The sequence below is a fragment of the Ranitomeya imitator genome, chromosome 4, assembly GCF_032444005.1.
Source record: "Ranitomeya imitator isolate aRanImi1 chromosome 4, aRanImi1.pri, whole genome shotgun sequence".
Classification (NCBI taxonomy): Eukaryota; Metazoa; Chordata; class Amphibia; order Anura; family Dendrobatidae; genus Ranitomeya; species Ranitomeya imitator.
Window position 1 is genome coordinate 259,503,327 of NC_091285.1, and position 20,100 is coordinate 259,523,426.

The following is a 20,100-nucleotide window of genomic DNA, read 5'->3' on the forward strand; positions in this document are numbered from 1 at the left end:
TTCTCTTCCCACCATGAATTGTAATGTGTTCCGTGGGCTGCTAATACAATCGGCCTGTAAGGATTAGGGCTGCTTAAGGGGTGGAATGTGAGACCAGTGAGGGGCCATGGCATCTACTTGGCACTCCTAACACAATTATATTTTGTTTATAATGACTCCAAACTTGTAATTTTCCCACTGAAAAAATGTTGCTGGAAGCAGAACGTTCAGTGCTCTCTGCTGACTGCTCGAAAACGCCACACATTTTCCACTTGCTGAATGTCACCATTATACTGGTCGGCGCTCACAACCATAATTGTTAGTTGCTTTTTTTCCACTGTCATAAAAACGTAGTTTAATCTATGAAATGCTCCTAACCAGCATGACGGAACTTGCTTAACTGTGAACCAAACGTCTAGGTCCATCTACATAGAAGGAAATCTGTTGTTTCTTGAATATACAATATGGGAATTTCTGGGGTCTGACTATTTTTGTCATTTTCAGCATGGGTGCTGTATGTAACGCTGAAACCTAGTATAATTAACAGGTATCCACTGTTCTAATCTTTTTATGGTCCAGTTTCTCTGTCTTGAAAATCTCTCCTTGCTGTCAAAGAGCAGAAACTTTTGCATTCGAATTCTGTATTAGGCTTATGCTGCCCACAAAGGAATTTGTACGTTTGCATCTATATTAATCCCAGTGTTTCCGAGTAAGATCCGGCTAGAGACCAGACTAGTCTAAGGCCAACTGCGGCCCGCTCTTTCTAGTGCCGCAGAATGTTGAGGGGTCTCTCCCTATATATACACGAGGTAGGTTGCTATGGCTGCTCTTTAACACTTCTCTGAAATGCAGTATTTCAGAGACTGATATACCTGGCAGCAGCCAACCAGACTGCAGTCCATGTTCTTGGTAGAATTTTCCACCTCCAACCCAAGGCCTTTTACAACCAGTAGAATTGCTGGCATCTCTATAGTCCTACAAATGCATAAATCTCATTGAGGTCTTTTTTTTTTTTTCTTCAGTCGCTCTGTTATCCATCGGTCATTGACCCACCCACACCCATTAACTCTTGCTTCACTACCATGCCTAATTTTAATACATCCTATTTGTAACTGTTTTAGTGTCCATATTTATTCCACAATGATGGATGTGGATAGGGAGCACTACAATATTAATTTAGGTATAAGTGTGCTACATCATGTATGGAGAAGAGAAAGTAATGTCAGAAGAAAGAGAGCGCCCAATACATATAATGCTTCAATAAAAAATATGCCTTTATTAACCCTGATAAACAGGGGGATATAAAACACAAGGTGCAATGTAACTACACCCCTATAAATGGCAATAAACCAGCCACAGTAACGACAATTAAGCATACATCAATAATGTAACGAGGAGGGGAGCGGGTCTATCCTCCTCATTACCAACCACCATGGCTGCTTATTCCCAGTATTGGAAATATTTTCATTTGATTCCCAGCCTGCTCCCATGGGATCAGGCATACTCGTCAGGGCTCTTTTGTTCTGTTTTTCTACCAACAGCTTTCCTTTACCTTTTTATAGCCTTTGTTTCATTCAATTATCATAATAATAATAATAATAATATGTGGGGTCAGGTGGGCTATATATAACACATTACATAGTTACATAGTTACATAGTTATTAAGGTTGAAGGAAGACTATATGTCCATCTAGTTCAACCCATAGCCTAACCTAACATGCCCTAACATGTTGATCCAGAGGAAGGCAAAAAAACCCCATGTGCAAAGAGTAAGCTCCACATTGGGGAAAAAAAATTCCTTCCCGACTCCACATATGGCAATCAGACTAGTTCCCTGGATCAACGCCCTATCAAGGAATCTAGTGTATATACCCTGTAACATTATACTTTTCCAGAAAGGTATCCAGTCCCCTCTTAAATTTAAGTAATGAATCTCTCATTACAACATCACATGGCAGAGAGTTCCATAGTCTCACTGCTCTTACAGTAAAGAATCCGTGTCTGTTATTATGCTTAAACCTTTTTTCCTCCAACCGCAGAGGATGCCCCCTTGTCCCTGTTTCAGGTCTATGATTAAAAAGATCATCAGAAAGGTCTTTGTACTGTCCCCTCATATATTTATACATTAAAATGAGATCACCCCTTAGTCTTCGTTTTTCCAAACTAAATAGCCCCAAGTGTAATAACCTATCTTGGTATTGCAGACCCCCCAGTCCTCTAATAACCTTGGTCGCTCTTCTCTGCACCCGCTCCAGTTCAGCTATGTCTTTCTTATACACCGGAGACCAGAACTGTGCACAGTATTCTAAGTGTGGTCGAACTAGTGACTTGTATAGAGGTAAAATTATATTCTCCTCATGAGCATCTATGCCTCTTTTAATGCATCCCATTATTTTATTTGCCTTTGTAGCAGCTGCCTGACACTGGCCACTGAATTTAAGTTTGTCATCCACCCATACACCCAGGTCTTTTTCATTGACGGTTTTGCCCAGAGTTTTAGAATTAAGCACATAATTATACATCTTATTACTTCTACCCAAGTGCATGACCTTACATTTATCCCCATTAAAGCTCATTTGCCATTTATCAGCCCAAGCTTCTAGTTTACATAAATCATCCTGTAATATAAAATTGTCCTCCTCTGTATTGATTACCCTGCAGAGTTTAGTGTCATCTGCAAATATTGAAATTCTACTCTGAATGCCCCCTACAAGGTCATTAATAAATATGTTAAAAAGAAGAGGGCCCAATACTGACCCCTGTGGTACCCCACTGCTAACCGCTACCCAGTCCGAGTGTGCTCCATTAATAACCACCCTTTGTTTCCTATCCCTGAGCCAGCTCTCAACCCACTTGCACATATTTTCCCCTATCCCCATTATTCTCATTTTATGTATCAACCTTTTGTGTGGCACCGTATCAAAAGCTTTTGAAAAGTCCATATACACTACATCCACTGGGTTCCCTTGGTCCAATCCGGAACTTACCTCTTCATAGAAACTGATCAAATTAGTCTGACATGAACGGTCCCTAGTAAACCCGTGCTGATACTGGGTCATGAGGTTATTCCTCTTCAGATACTCCAGTATAGCGTCCCTTAGAATGCCCTCCAGGATTTTACCCACAGTAGAGGTTAAGCTTACTGGCCTATAATTTCCGAGTTCAGTTTTTGTTCCCTTTTTGAATATTGGCACCACATTTGCTATACGCCAGTCCTGTGGCACAGACCCTGTTATTATGGAGTCTTTAAAGATTAAAAATAATGGTCTATCAATGACTGTACTTAATTCCTGCAGTACTCGAGGGTGTATCCCATCCGGGCCCGGAGATTTGTCAATTTTAGTGATTTTTAGACGCCGCCGCACTTCCTGCTGGGTTAAGCAGGTGACATTTAATTGGGAATTTTTATCACTAGACATTTTGTCTGCCATGGGATTTTCTTGTGTAAATACTGATGAAAAAAAGTCATTTAGCATATTGGCTTTTTCCTCATCCTCATCCACCATCTCACCCAGACTATTTTTAAGGGGGCCAACACTATCATTTTTTAGTTTCTTACTATTTATGTAGTTAAAGAATATTTTAGGATTATTTTTACTCTCTCTGGCAATGAGTCTCTCTGTCTCAATCTTTGCTGCCTTGATTTGCTTTTTACAGAATTTATTTAATTTTCTGTATTTATTTAATGCCTCCTCACTACCTACTTCCTTTAATTCTCTAAATGCTTTCTTTTTGTCCCTTATTGCGCCCCTTACAGCTCTATTTAGCCATATTGGTTTCCTCCTATTTCTAATATGTTTATTCCCATACGGTATATACTGTGCACAGGTCCTATCCAGGATGCTAATAAACGTCTCCCATTTTCTCTGTGTATTTTTGTGTCTCAGGATATCGTCCCAGTTAATTGCACCAAGATCCTCTCTCATCCGTTGGAAATTTGCCCTCCTGAAGTTTAGTGTCCTTGTAACCCCTCTACTACACATCTTTTTAAAGGATACATGAAAACTTATTATTTTGTGATCGCTATTTCCCAAGTAACCCCCATCCCTTATATTTGATATGCGGTCTGGCCTGTTGGTTAATATTAGGTCTAGCAGTGCCCCCCTTCTTGTTGGGTCCTGAACCAGTTGTGAAAGGTAATTGTCTCTCATAATTGTCAAAAACCGATTACCTTTGCTGGAACTGCAGGTTTCTGTTCCCCAATCTATTTCAGGGTAGTTGAAGTCCCCCATAATAATGACTTCTCCTTGAGTCGCAGCTTCATCTATTTGCTTTACGAGGATATTCTCCATTGCTTCCATTATTTTTGGAGATTTATAACAAACCCCTATCAGTAATTTATTATTTTTTCCCCCTCCCCTTATCTCCACCCACAGGGATTCTACATTTTCATTAAATTCACCTATATTATCGCGCAGGATGGGTTTTAAGGATGATTTTACATATAGACACACCCCTCCCCCTCGCTTATCTGTACGGTCATTTCTGAACAGGCTATAGCCCTGCAAGTTAACAGCCCAGTCATGGCTCTCATCCAGCCACGTTTCAGATATCCCCACCATGTCATAATTATGCTCCAACAACATTAGTTCTAATTCGTCCATTTTGTTGGCGAGGCTTCTGGCATTAGTATACATGCACTTTATGTTCCTCTCTGTACTTCTATTTCTTAAATTATTAACTGTTCTGACCCCACCCCCCATGCCACCGCCACCCCCAACTTCCTTATTTGTGCCCAGGACTCTGTCTGCACTATCTTCCCCTCCTATAAAATGAATACCCTCCCCCCCAATTCCTAGTTTAAACACTCCTCCAACCTTCTAGCCATTCTCTCCCCCAGCACAGCTGCACCCTCCCCATTGAGGTGCAGCCCGTCCCTAGCGTAGAGCCTGTAGCCAACTGAGAAGTCGGCCCAGTTCTGCAGGAACCCAAACCCCTCTTTCCTACACCAATTCTTGAGCCACTTATTAACCTCCCTAATCTCCCGTTGCCTCTCTGGCGTGGCACGTGGTACCGGCAGTATTTCGGAAAATACCACGTTGGAGGTCCTTGCTTTCAGCTTGCAGCCTAATTCCCTGAAATCATCTTTAAGGACCTTCCACCTACCTCTAACTTTGTCATTAGTGCCAATGTGCACCATGACCGCTGGGTCCTCACCAGCCCCTCCCAATAATCTGTCCACCCGATCAGCGATATGTCGGACTCGAGCGCCAGGTAGGCAGCACACCGTTCGACGATCCCTGTCTTTGTGACAGATTGCCCTATCTGTTCCCCTAATAATTGAGTCGCCCACTACCAGCACCTGTCTGGCCTGCCCTGCTCTCCTATTTCCCTCCTTACTGGAGCAGTCACTCCTCCGGCTTTCAGAGGACATGCCTGGCTGCAGCAGTGCTACCCCTGTACTGGCACCCCCCTCATCTGCCAACTTAGCAAACTTATTGGGGTGTTCCAGATCAGGACTAGCCTCCCTGGCACTCTTCCCTCTACCCCGCTTCCTAACTGTCACCCAGCTTGCTACTTCATTGTCCTGCAGCTCCATCCCACCATCCCCCCCCTCATCTGTCCCATTGACCGTCTGCTCCGTGAGCAGAAGACTCCTCTCCATGTTGTCTATGGATCTCAGTGTTGCCAGCTGCGCATTTAGAGTCAGAATCTGGGTTTCCAAATGCACAACGTGCTCACATCTCGCACAGCAGTATGCACCCTCGATTGGCTGCTCAAGGACTGCATACATGTGGCAAGATGTGCACTGGATGGCATTAACAATCGTGGAGCACATTTCCTAATGGGGATTGCACCAGACAGAACAGTTCAATAAAATAAATAAATAAATACAAAGTATTAATAAAAATCAGACAGCAATTCAGTAATTCCTCCCCTGAAAACTCCCTGACTCCAAAGTCACTGAATCACAAGTCACACTTACCGCCGTCCACACTTAAGCTCTGGTCACACTCAGCTCGCTCACACTCGCTCTGCTGAAGATTTATAGAGATTTTTTTTTTTTTTCCTAGTTCCCCTCAACAGCAATCAACCTTGCTGTTCAAATGCACTTCCAAAAAGGATCAGATTGTGTATTATATGCTACATATCAACTTATTTTTTATTTTATTTTTTTATGTGTAATCATTCATTCTGAATCTTAATGGGGACACCCATTTATGCACACTGCCCATCTCTTTATGCGAAATACTGTTGATCCAGGTGATCACCAGCCCCATGAAGGTTAGGGGCATTCTATAGGCCTAAACACTTATAGCAAAATGTATTTCCTATATGGTAACTTATCTCATGTCTTAGGAGTGAGCTTACCCAGCTCTGGATTTATTTATTTTTTTCCCTATTTATTATATATAGTGATTACCATTTTTTTTAATCATATACTGTTTTGCCATTATGATATGATATTGACCGTTAATGCTCTATGGTTAATTGTTATTATTACTGTGGTTGGTTTATTGTAATGTCTAGGTGTCTGGTTATATTGCACCTTGTGTGGTTATATATCCCACTGTTGATCAGTGTTAAAAGCGTATTTTTTGTTGAAGCATTAGGTGCACACATCTAAGGATGTTTGCTTTGGGTCTCCTGGGGCTAGCGTGACATTATGCCACATGAGCCCTGCAGCCAGTCTGTGCTTAAGATTTCCATTTGTCCCAGGTTCATGCCTTCAGAGGAACCTCAGACAAGTGAATGTAGAAAGCACACAGCAGCCTTGATAAGCTCAGCAGTGTCATGCAAGCCAGTGCAGGATGTGAGTATATTGTGCTTATTTTGCATAGATTAATTTATTTAAAAAGGGGTTGTCCAGATAGAGGACAATACTTTGACATTTCCCGTTTCTAATAAACCACAATGTTTTGTTTAAATAGTTAAAGTTTTGATTTTTATTTCAGTGGTTTGCAGAAAAAATCTTGATAGCACAACAGTGGCTATTCATGAGAATGAGATTTACTGCCGTTCCTGTTACGGGAAAAAATATGGGCCCAAAGGCTATGGCTATGGGCAAGGTGCTGGCACACTGAATATGGACCGGGGTGAACGACTGGGCATTAGACCTGAAGAGTAAGTCAATATTTCATTACTGCACAGGTCCCTGGATGCATTAAATTGTCTACTACTAAATCTTTCTTCAATATTTGGAAAAAAGAACTGCACAATCTGACATGCTCATTGTATAATGCATACAAATTACAGACAGAAATTGTTCATGAAGGATATGTGCACACGGAGTATTTTGAGGCGATCACATACTACAAGCTTTCTAGTGGAAACTGTTGAAATGTTCCTCCTTTTTAGGGAGTTTTTGCATTTCCTGAAAGCATTTTGGAAGAGTGTGGAGTTTTTTGTTTTTTTTTTTGGCTTGTTTTTTTTTTTTTTTTTCTTTTTTATGTGGTGTTTTGCAGCCTTTTGATTTGACCGTACCTAGTTTGAAGTGGAAAACCCAAGGCAAACACAAAAGAAACCCCAAAAGACTGTACAGTAACGTCGTTCTATTATAGAAATGAATGTTAAAAGTTCCACTGGCAATTTTTTTTCACCCCTCCCCATAAGACCTTTTATTGGAACCGTCCATTTAAAAAAAAAAAAAAAAAAAAAAACTCAGTATGCGGACATTTTAACCCCTTCATGACCCAGCCTATTTTGACCTTAATGACCTGGCCGTTTTTTGCAATTCTGACCAGTGTCCCTTTATGAGGTAATAACTCAGGAACGCTTCAACGGATCCTAGCGGTTCTGAGATTGTTTTTTCGTGACATATTGGGCTTCATGTTAGTGGTAAATTTAGGTCAATAAATTCTGCGTTTATTTGTGATAAAAACGGAAATTTGGCGAAAATTTTGAAAATTTCGCAATTTTCACATTTTGAATTTTTATTCTGTTAAACCAGAGAGTTATGTGACACAAAATAGTTAATAAATAACATTTCCCACATGTCTACTTTACACCAGCACAATTTTGGAAACAAAATTTTTTTTTGCTAGGAAGTTATAAGAGTTAAAATTTGACCAGCGATTTCTCATTTTTACAACGAAATTTACAAAACCATTTTTTTTAGGGACCACCTCACATTTGAAGTCAGTTTGAGGGGTCTATATGGCTGAAAATATCCAAAAGTGACACCATTCTAAAAAATGCACCCCTCAAGGTGCTCAAAACCACATTCAAGAAGTTTTTTAACCCTTCAGGTGCTTCACAGCAGCAGAAGCAACATGGAAGGAAAAAATGAACATTTAACTTTTTAGTCACAAAAATTATCTTTTAGCAACATTTTTTTTATTTTCCCAATGGTACAAGGAGAAACTGAACCACGAAAGTTGTTGTCCAATTTGTCCTAAGTACGCTGATACCTCATATGTGGGGGTAAACCACTGTTTGGGCGCACGGCAGGGCTTGGAAGGGAAGGAGCGCCATTTGACTTTTTGAATGAAAAATTGGCTCCATCGTTAGCGGACACCATGTCGTGTTTGGAGAGCCCCCGTGTGCCTAAACATTGGAGCTCCCCCACAAATGACCCCATTTTGGAAACTAGACCCCCCAAGGAACTTATCTAGATGCATATTGAGCACTTTAAACCCTCAGGTGCTTCACAAATTGATCTGTAAAAATGAAAAAGTACTTTTTTTTTCACAAAAAAATTCTTTTCGCCTCAGTTTTTCATTTTCACATGGGCAATAGGATAAAATGAATCCTAAAATTTGTTGGGCAATTTCTCCCGAGTACGCCGATACCTCATATGTGGGGGTAAACCACTGTTTGGGCACACGGCAGGGCTCGGAAGGGAAGGCGCGCCATTTGACTTTTTGAATGGAAAATTAGCTCCAATTGTTAGCGGACACCATGTCGCGTTTGGAGAGCCCCTGTGTGCCTATGCATTGGAGCTCCCCCACAAGTGACCCCATTTTGGAAACTAGACCCCCCAAGGAACTTATCTAGATGCATATTGAGCACTTTAAACCCCCAGGTGCTTCACAGAAGTTTATAATGCAGAGCCATGAAAATAAAAAATAATTTTTCTTTCCTCAAAAATGATTTTTAGCCTGGAATTTCCTATTTTGCCAAGGGTAATAGGAGAAATTGGACCGCAAATGTTGTTGTCCAGTTTGTCCTGAGTACGCTGATACCCCATATGTGGGGGTAAACCACTGTTTGGGCGCACGGCAGGGCTCGGAAGGGAAGGCACGCCAATTGGCTTTTTAAATGGAAAATTAGCTCCAATCATTAGCGGACACCATGTCACGTTTGGAGAGCCCCTGTGTGCCTAAACATTGGAGATCCCCCACATATGACCCCATTTTGGAAACTAGACCCCCAAAGGAACTAATCTAGATGTGTGGTGAGGACTTTGAACTTCCAAGTGCTTCACAGAAGTTTATAACGCAGAGCCATGAAAATAAAATAAAAATTTTATTTTCTCTAAAATGATTTTTTAGCCTGCAATTTATTATTTTCCCAAGGGTAACAGGAGAAATTTGACCCCAAAAGTTGTTGTACAGTTTCTCCTGAGTACGCTGATACCCCATATGTGGGGGTAAACCACAGTTTGGGCACATGTCGGGGCTCGGAAGTCAAGTAGTGACGTTTTGAAATGCAGACTTTGATGGAATGCTCTGCGGGCGTTACGTTGCGTTTGCAGAGCCCCTGATGTGGCTAAACAGTAGAAACCCCCCACAAGTGACCCCATTTTAGAAACTAGACCCCGAAAGGAACTTATCTAGATGTGAGGTGAGCACTTTGAACCCCCAAGTGCTTCACAGAAGTTTATAACACAGAGCAGTGAAAATAATAAATACGTTTTCTTTCCTCAAAAATAATTTTTTAGCCCAGAATTTTTTATTTTCCCAAGGGTTACAGGAGAAATTTGACCCCAAAAGTTGTTGTCCAGTTTCTCCTGAGTACGCTGATACCCCATATGTGAGGGTAAACCACTGTTTGGGCACACGTCGGGGCTCAGAAGGGAAGTAGTGACTTTTGAAATGCAGACTTTGATGGAATGGTCTGCGGGCGTCACGTTGCGTTTGCAGAGCCCCTGGTGTGCCTAAACAGTAGAAACCCCCCACAAGTGACCCCATTTTGGAAACTAGACCCCCCAAGGAACTTATCTAGATATGTGGTGAGCACTTTGAACCCCCAAGTGCTTCACAGACGTTTACAACGCAGAGCCGTGAAAATAAAAAATCATTTTTCTTTCCTCAAAAATGATGTTTTAGCAAGCATTTTTTTAGATTCACAAGGGTAACAGGAGAAATTGGACCCCAGTAATTGTTGCCCAGTTTGTCCTGAGTACACTGATACCCCATATGTGGGGGTAAACCACTGTTTGGGCACACGTCGGGGCTCGGAAGGGAAGGAGCACCATTTGACTTTTTGAATAAAAGATTGGCTGGAATCAATGGTGGCGCCATGTTGCGTTTGGAGACCCCCTGATGTGCCTAAACAGTGGAAACCCCTCAATTCTAACGCCAACACACCCCTAACCCTTATCCCAACTGTAGCCGTAACCCTAACCACAACCCTAACCGCAACACACCCCTAACCACAACCCTAACCCCAACACACCCCTAACCCTAACCACAACCCTAATTCCAACCCAACCCTAACCCTAAGGCTATGTACCCACGTTGCGGATTCGTGTGAGATTTTTCCGCACCATTTTTGAAAAATCCGCGGGTAAAAGGCACTGCGTTTTACCTGCGGATTTACCGCGGATTTCACCTGCGGATTCCTATTGAGGAATAGGTGTAAAACGCTGCGGAATCCGCACAAAGAATTGACATGCTGCGGAAAATACAACGCAGCGTTTCCGTGCGGTATTTTCCGCACCATGGGCACAGCGGATTTGGTTTTCCATAGGTTTACATGGTACTGTAAACCTGATGGAACACTGCTGCGGATCCGCAGCGGCCAATCCGCTGCGGATCCGCAGCCAAATCCGCACCGTGTGCACATAGCCTAATTCTAAAGGTATGTGCACACGCTTCGGAAAACGCTGCGGATCCGCAGCAGTTTCCCATGAGTTTACATTTCAATGTAAACCTATGGGAAACAAAAATCGCTGTACACATGCTGCGGAAAAACTGCACGGAAACGCAGCGGTTTACATTCCGCAGCATGTCACTTCTTTCTGCGGATTCCACAGCGGTTTTACAACTGCTCCAATAGAAAATCGCAGTTGTAAAACCGCAGTGAAATGCGCAGAAAAACCGCGGTAAATCTGCCATAAATCCGCAGCGGTTTAGCACTGCGGATTTATCAAATCCGCTGGGGAAAAATCCGCAGAGGACCAGAATACGTGTGCACATACCGAAACCCTAACCCTAACCCTACCCCAAACCCTAACCCTACCCCTAACCCTACCCCTACCCCTAACCCTAACCCTAGTTCTCTAACGCCAACCTTAGTGAAAAAAAAAAACAAATTCTTTATTTTATTATTGTCCCTATCTATGGGGGACAAATGGGGGGGTCATTTACTGTTTTTTTATTTTGACCACTGTGATAGATTATATCACAGTGATCAAAATTCACATTGGAACGAATCTGCCAGCCGGCAGATTCGGCGGGCGCACTGAGCATGCGCCCGCCACTTTGGAACATGGCGGCGCCCGGGGAAGAAGACGGACGGACCCCGCCAGGATCGGTAAGTATAAGGGGGGGAGATCAGGGCACAGGGGGGGGGAGATCAGGGCACGGGGGGGGGCGTCGGAGCACGGGGGGGGAGGGATCGGAGCATGGGGGAGAGTGATCGGTGTGCGGGCGGGTGGATCGGTGTGCAGGGGGGGTGGATCGGTGTGCAGGGGGGGTGGATCGGTGTGCAGGGGGGGTGGATCGGAGCACGGGGGGGGGATCGGAGTGCGGGGGGGTTTGATTGGAGCACGGGGGGGTGTGATTGGAGCACGGGGGGAGCAGACAGGAGGACGGGGGAGCGGAGCACAGGACGGAGGGGAGCGGGCCACAGATCGGGGGGCTGGGGGGGGCGATCGGTGGGGTGGGGTGGGGGCACATTAGTATTTCCAGCCATGGCCGATGATATTGCAGCATCGGCCATGGCTGGATTGTAATATTTCACCATTTTTTTAGGTGAAATATTACAAATCGCTCTGATTGGCTGTTGAAAGTGAAACTGCCAATCAGAGCGATCGTAGCCCCCCCTGGGCTAAACTACCACTCCCCCTGTCCCTGCAGATCGGGTGAAATGGGAGTTAACCCTTTCACCCGATCTGCAGGGACGCGATCTTTCTGTGACACAGCATATGCGTCACAGGTCGGATTGGCACCGACTTTCATGACGCATACGCTGTGTCACAGGTCGGGAAGGGGTTAAAGAAGCACTCCCATTAACTTTTTTTTCTCTCTAAAGGGGTTATCTACTACTAGGACAATCCCTTCTCAATCTGAATATTTGCTCTCATGAAAATAAAAATACTCTCCTCCCGTGCCGCTCCTGGGGCTTGCGCTTGTGCTGCCTCTGACGCACAAGCTTTGTGCCCATTCAGTGTTGGCGTCACACTCAACATTTGGACGTACTAGTAATCAAGAGCAAGTGAGTGGCCAGCCGCAGCGGTCACTTCCTCTTGATTACCTATACGTCCGAAGGAGGGGAGTGTGATACCGTCGCCAATTGGGTGCAGGGCTAACGTGTCATAACCGCACAAGAGCCCCGGGAATGCGAGTGCCGACATCACTGGAACAGCAGTGGCACGGGAGGGAGGTATAATTGTTGTTTTCACGGGTGAAAACATTCCTGATGAGAAGGGATTGTCCTACTAGTGGACAACCCCTTTAACAGGATTTATTTAAATCTTGTTACTGTGGACTGAGTAGTTGGAGAACAAAGCAGTCAGGGCACAGCTCTACCTCTTAGAGCCAGCAGCCAGCTTAATGTTCCTGTGCATCACTCCTTTAATGACAAGTACATGTCAAGTGTCTGTCTTCAGCCTTTTATATTGGGCTGAACATTGGGCACATTACCACCCCCATCACCTATTTTTACTACCTTGCTGGGGTAACTTTGTGTAGAGAGGCCTTAGGGCTGATTTCTGATTGCTGCTGTTTAACCAATTAAGTGCATCTGTCAATCACTGCCAATGGGGTTTAAATAGTTTGTAGTGTGGTTTCTGGGCTCTAAAGTGATATCTTACTATGTTAAAAAAACAAAAAAAACTAAAAATCACCACTTAACCCCTTAATGACTGTCAATACGTCTTTTAACTGACCTGAGATATAAGAGAATAGCCTCCCCATACAGGTAACAATCCTGTAGCTGCCAGCTGTATTCTATAGCTGACAACTTGCTGCATTAGCCACGATCTGTGTTGGCACCAACCATATCTGTTTAACCCCTTAGATGCTGCTGTCAATAGTGAATACGGCATTTAAATGGATGAGTGTGGAGTCTCCCTCTTTATCCCTATCGGCACCCTGAGATCATGATTGTGTGGTCCTAATGTTTACCATGGCCATTCTCGAGCAAATAGCGGCCTTAAGGTACCTTCACACATAACTATATCGTTAACGATATCGTTGCAACGTCACGCTTTTTGTGACGTAGCAACGATCCCGCTAACGATCTCGTTATGTGTGACAGCGACCAACGATCAGGCCCCTGCTGGGAGATCGTTGGTCGTTGGGGAATGATCAGGACCTTTTTTTGGTCGCTGATCACCCACTGTCATCGCTGGATCGGCGTGTGTGACGCCGATCCAGCGATGTGTTCACTTGTAACCAGGGTAAATATCGGGTTACTAAGCGCAGGGCCACGCTTACTAACCCGATATTTACCCTGGTTTCCATTGTAAAAGTTAAAAAAAACAGTACATACTCACTTTCCGATGTCTGTCATGTCCCCCGCTGTCAGCTTCCCTGCACTGACTCAGCGACGGCCGTAAAGCAGAGCACAGCGGTGACGTCACCGCTGTGCTCTGCTTTACGGCCAGCGCTGACAGTCAGTGCGGGAAGCTGATGGCGGGGGACGTGACAGACATTGGAATGTGAGTATGTAGTGGTTGTTTTTTTGTTTTTTTTTCTTTACAATGGTAACAAGGATAAATATCGGGTTACTAAGCGTGGCCCTGCGCTTAGTAACCCGATGTTTACCCTGGTTACCCGGGGACTTCGGCATCGTTGAAGACAGTTTCAACGATGCCGAAGTCTTTCCCCTGATCGTTGGTCGCTGGAGAGAGCTGTCTGTGTGACAGCTCCCCAGCGACCACACAACGACTTACCAACGATCACGGCCAGGTCGTATCGCTGGTCGTGATCGTTGGTAAGTCGTTTAGTGTAACGGTACCTTTTTAGAGTCTGTCGGCTACAGCGGCCTGTTCAGAAGTTACCAACATTTAGGTAGTAAAAATACACTTTTTCATTCCGGTCATGTCACTTTGCATTAATTCCTGAAAATCACCTGAAGGGCTAATAAACTACCTGACAGAGGTTTTCAGTATGTCAGGAGGTGTTGTTTTTTTTAAAGTGGCATCACTTTTGGGGGTTTTCCAATATATGGGACCCATAAAGGCATTTCAAGCCTGGATAGGTCCCTAAAAAAATAATTTTGTAAATTTCCATCAGAAAATGAAAAATTACTGATACATTTTTAAACCATTTTACAAATGGTGCTGATGTAAAGCAGACGTGCGGGAAATATTATTTATTAATGTTTTTCTATGGGGTGGCTATCTGGATTTAAGGGATAATCATTCAAAGTTTGACAATTGCTATTTTTTTTTTTTTTACGTTTTTGACAAATTTCAGTTATTTTTTTTTATAAATAAACACAAAACATATGAACCCAAATTTACCATGATCATAAAGTATAACATGTAACGAAAAAAAGTCTCAAAATCACTGGAATTTGTTGAAGCGTTCCAGAGTTATCACCTAAAGTGACACTGGTCAGACTTTTCAAATTTGGCCTCGTCACTAAGGGGTTAAATGCCAAAGTTGCATATGTCTTTTTTTTTTCTTTTCTTTTTTTTTCTTCTTTTTCGCTTTCGTTTTCCTTTTTAATCATCGCCCTGTCTATAAGGGATTAAGGAGCAGTGTAACCTCCCAGTACCAACTGTGACCTTGCCTATTCCTTGATTGCTTCTTTGACCATCTTGCCCATTGACTATTGTTTCATACTATTGTCACCATCCACTGAATGGTTGCAGTACGTGTAGCTTCAGCAATCAACAAAGTGAGTGAAGCAGGGAAGGGGAGAAGATGAAATGAAGGCTACATGTTACATGATGCTCCTCATTAGATCACTAAGGCGCCATTCTGGTTTGTCATGGAATGACAAATATGTATGATAATAGGACATGTCGATTTTGGCAGTAACAGGTGCCACGCATCTAAGGTTTTGCTAGGTGTCTTTGCTAAATCGCTATATACTACAGGTCAAATGAGATTCGTTGCGACCCTGATAGTACCGTGACAGGCAAAGTGCAAAAAAATAATAAAAAGCCAACCGCACCTGATAATCTGAAAAATACATTGCTTAAAAGCTAACATACTGTCTTCTCCACATTATAAATAAGTATTGTGTGTGTGTATATGTGTTGCACTATTCCTTACTCCCTTAAAAAAATGTATAGTCGAGTTATGAAAAAAAAAAAAAAAAACTTTTCGGACTGTTGCAGATCACAACAATCGCGTTCCAGTGCCTCTGCTAACCCTTCAAAGTTTGCCCAGAAGTTTGGAGGATCTGATAAGTGTCCCAGATGTGGTGAATCCGTATATGCTGCAGAGAAAGTAATGGGAGCTGGGAAGGTAGGAGACTTGACAAGTGTGTGGTTTTAGCATGTTCTGAATGAATAATACAAGTCTTTTGAGTCCAATGTATTTAGTATGGCTGTATATAAGGCTAAAGAGTTGTCCAGTAAGGCTACTTTCACACTAGCGTCGGATTCGGCCCGTCGCAATGCGTCGGGCCGAGATTCCGACGCTAGCGTTTGATGCGCTGCACCACTGAGGCAGCGGATGCATTTCTCCGGCGCATCCGCTGCCCCATTGTGAGGTGGGGGCGGAGTTCCGGCCACGCATGCGCGGTCGGAAAAAGCGGTTCGTTGGCAGCAAAAAACTTTACATTTAACGTTTTTTGTGCTCCCGGCGGTCCGCCAAAACACGGCGCAACCGTCGCACGACTGTTTGCGACGTGTGTCAATACGTCGCAATGCGTCGGTAATGTTGCTCTATGGGGCAAAAACGCATCCTGCAAACAACTTTGCAGGATGCGTTTTTTCCCCTAAACGACGCATTGCGACGTATTGAAAACAACGCTAGTGTGAAAGTAGCCTTAAAAATAATTCTTTTTTTTTTAGAAAGGTATTTATTTACATCTAATGTTTTTGTACTGTAAAAAGTTTCCTTGGTCATCAGACAACAGGAGTTGTCCAGGTACTAGCAGCTCTACTCCAGTTTGTCATTTGAGCGTTGTGTGTGAGCGGGGTGGGGTGCTGGCTGATTTTCAGTAGCTAAACCAGCACTGTCGGGGTGTTGGCGTAACATAATGGCGCTGGCTTTTTTTCTCAACCCTGATGATATGCTGATACTAAACAGTTTATCGTTTGAAGGATAAACAAGGAGAGCAGATACCCCCAACATGGTATCACCAAGAATATCAGCTCACCACTTCCTCACACAGGTCGCAGAAAATGGCAACAAAAAAACTTTTTTTTGTTTGTTTTGTTGTACAATTTTCTGTATACCGTATTTTTTTGGACCATAAGTAGCACTTTTTTCCACAAAATGTTTTGGGGAAAATGGAGGTGCGTCTTGTGGTCGCAATATGCTTACAAATCCTGGAGGCTTTCCCGGTGGCTGAGATCCCGATGCAGCTGGTGCGCAGTGGTGTTGGGGCTCTGGGCTGCGTGGGGGGCATTGCAGAGATCTGAATCTGTGCATGCGCTGCCCCAGCTGCCATCTTTCCAGAGGCCACCGGCGGCCATCTTTCCGGATGCCTCCACTTCGCAGGAACGGAGCTACGGGGGCTTTGACGAAATGCCGGTGGAGCCCCAGCAGCCCCACAGGCCACCGCAGCCCCACAGCAGCAGCACCACCACCGCACCAGCCTGGCATGGGATTTCCCGGAGGCCACCGCACCAGCCTGGACCACCGAACAACCTCTGTGACTACTCCTCCATCAGTGCCGAAACCCCTCCTCGGTAAGCTGAATTCGGACTAAGATGGACCCCCATTTGGCCCCCCCCCTTTTTTTTTCCATTTTCCTTCTGAAAAATTTGGGGTGCGTCTTATGGTCCAGTGCATTATAGTCTGAAAAATACGGTATTTTTTTTGTCACTAAAACGTAGGTGTTAAAGCCAAAATGGTCTGTGGCAGGAAGGGATTAAGACCTTCACGCCCTATGAAGTATAGGTACATCATAGATCGTGTCCATACGGGCTTCGGTGCTGAGCCTGCATCTTTTCCAGCACATGACAGCTGATGTTGTCAGCTGACATGTGGCCCTAACAGCTGTTGGTCTGCAGGAGACACCTGTGGTTTCATTGCTGATGTTTTGAGCACTGCCATGTGGCCCGCGTTCATAGCAATGATCAATTCTGAAGTCCTGCTTTGTAACAAGACAATTTTAAAAAAAAAATTAATAATTTTTTGGGTGTCTGTAACATTGCATAAAAATGCAATAACGAGTGATCAAAATATCGTGGAAAATGGTGACTTTTTTTTCACCACTTGTCAAACAATGTATATGTTCTTCTTATCTGCGAACTCGTAATGACCTGGGAATCATATTTGCAGGTCAGTTCTAGCGTTCAGTGATCATGATCATGGTTAAAAAAAAAAAAATTGCACTTTTTTGCAATTTCACCGCATCTGGATTTTTTTTTCTTGTTTTCCATTACACAATATGGAAAAAACAATGGTTTGTTGAAAAGTACAACTTGTCCAGCAAAAAACAAGCCCCCCGGGCCAAATTTAATAGAAAAATAAAAAAGTTATGGCTCTGGGAAGAGAGCAAAAAAAATGATTCCCAAGGTCGTGAAGGAGTTAAAGGGGTAATCTGGCTCTGCTCACTTCCCATGGGGAGGGGAGTGGGTCTGGTGACTGTCTACAGATACAGTGCCTTGCGAAAGTATTCGGCTCCCTGGAAGTTTTCAACCTTTTCCCACATATCATGCTTCAAACATAAAGATACCAAATGTCAATTTTTGGTGAAGAATCAACAAGTAGAACACAATTGTGAAGTTGAAGGACATTTATTGGTTATTTTAAATTTTTGGGGAAATTCAAAAACTGAAGTGGGGCGTGCAATATTATTCGGCCCCTTTAACTTAATACTTTGTTGCGCCACCTTTTGCTGCGATTACAGCTGCAAGTCGCTTGGGGTATGTCTCTATAATTTTTGTACATCGAGAGACTGAAATTTTTGCCCATTCTTCCTTGCCAAACAGATCGAGCTCAGTGAGGTTTGATGGAGATCGTTTGTGAACAACAGTTTTCAGCTCTTTTCACAGATTCTCGATTGGATTGAGGTCTGGACTTTGACTTGGCCATTCTAATACCTGGATATGTTTATTTGTGAACCATTCCAGTGTAGATTTTGCTTTATGTTTGGGATCAGTGTCTTGTTGGAATACAAATCTCCGTCCCAGTCCCGGGTCTTTTGCAGACTCCAACAGGTTTTCTTCAAGAATGGTCCTGTATTTGGCTCCATCCATCTTCCCATCAATTTTAACCATCTTCCCTGTCCCTGCTGAAGAAAAGCAGGCCCAAACCATGATGCTGCCACCGCCATGTTTGACAGTGGGGATGGTGTGTTCAGGGTGATGAGCTGTGTTGCCTTTACGCCAAACATATCGTTTGGCATTGTTGCCAAAAAGTTCGATTTTTGGTTTCATCTGACCAGGGCACCTTCTTCCACATGTTTGGTGTGTCTCCCAAGTGGCTTGTTGCAAACCTTAAACAACACTTTTTATGGATATCTTTGAGAAATGGCTTTCTTCTTGCCACTCTTCCATAAAGGCCAGATTTGTGCAGTGTATGACTGATTGTTGTTCTATGGACTGACTGTCCCACCTCAACTGTAGATCTCTGCAGTTCATCCAAAGTGATCATGGGCCTCTTGGCTGCATCTCTGATCAGTCTTCTCCTTGTTTGAGATGAAAGTTGAGGGACAGTCGGGTCTTGGTAGATTTGCAGTGGTATGATACTCCTTCCATTTCAATATGATCGCTTGCACAGTGCTCCTTGGGAAGTTTTGGAAATAATTTTGTATCCAAATCCAGCTTTAAACTTCTCCACAACAGTATCACGGACCTGCCTGTTGTGTTCCTTGGTCTTCATGATGCTCTCTGTGCTTCAAACAGAACTCTGAGACTATCACAGAGCAGGTGCGCTTATAAGGAGACTTGATTACACACAGGTGGATTATATTTATCATCATTAGGCATTTAGGACAACATTGGATCATTCAGAGATCCACAATGAACTTCTGGAGTGAGTTTGCTGCACTGAAAGTAAAGGGGCCGAATAATATTGCATGCCCCACTTTTCAGTTTTTGAATTTCCCAAAAAATTTTAAATAACCAATAAATTTAGTTCAACTTCACAATTGTGTTCCACTTGTTGTTGATTCTTCACCAAAAATTTACATTTGGTATCTTTGTTTGAAGCATGATATGTGGGAAAAGGTTGAAAAGTTGCAGGGAGCCGAATACTTTCGCAAGGCACTGTATCTGGGGTTTTGCATCCGAGCAGCTGGTCTCTCACTTGTCCTATTCATAGATCCAGTATTTATTCATAATTCCTTTTCCATTTTTACATTCTCCAATCACTTTCTCCCTTGCAGCCATGGCATAAGAATTGTTTCAGATGTGCAAAGTGTGGCAAGAGTCTAGAATCTACAACTCTGACTGAAAAGGATGGGGAAATCTATTGCAAAGGTGAGATGGCGTGAATGTCAGCATTTATATTTTCCCATTGTTTGCATGTCCATTATCATTGTATGAATGGACCGCACAAGGAAACTAGAGCTTAAGTGATACAGACAAGTTATCGGGTAATGCCTGTGTGGAGGGAATTATTTTTATTGGTGTTTGTCCTGAGCCTGTTGTTTTCTTGAGGAAGGGCTGCTGTTCTGACACTTTAATTATGGCAAAGGATCCTGCTCTATAGTGAC

At 43.4% G+C, this 20,100-nt stretch overlaps 1 protein-coding gene across 1 annotated transcript in view; it reads left to right on the forward strand.

Moving 5' to 3' along the window:
• The window catches only part of CSRP2 (cysteine and glycine rich protein 2), a 49,838-nt gene that overhangs the window by 29,001 nt on the left and 737 nt on the right, over nucleotides 1–20,100 (forward strand). Inside the window, exons 3-5 of the mRNA XM_069764548.1 lie at nucleotides 6,876–7,044; nucleotides 15,602–15,731; nucleotides 19,771–19,864. Of these exons, the coding sequence (XP_069620649.1) occupies nucleotides 6,876–7,044; nucleotides 15,602–15,731; nucleotides 19,771–19,864 (393 nt within the window). The remainder of the gene's footprint in view (nucleotides 1–6,875; nucleotides 7,045–15,601; nucleotides 15,732–19,770; nucleotides 19,865–20,100) is intronic.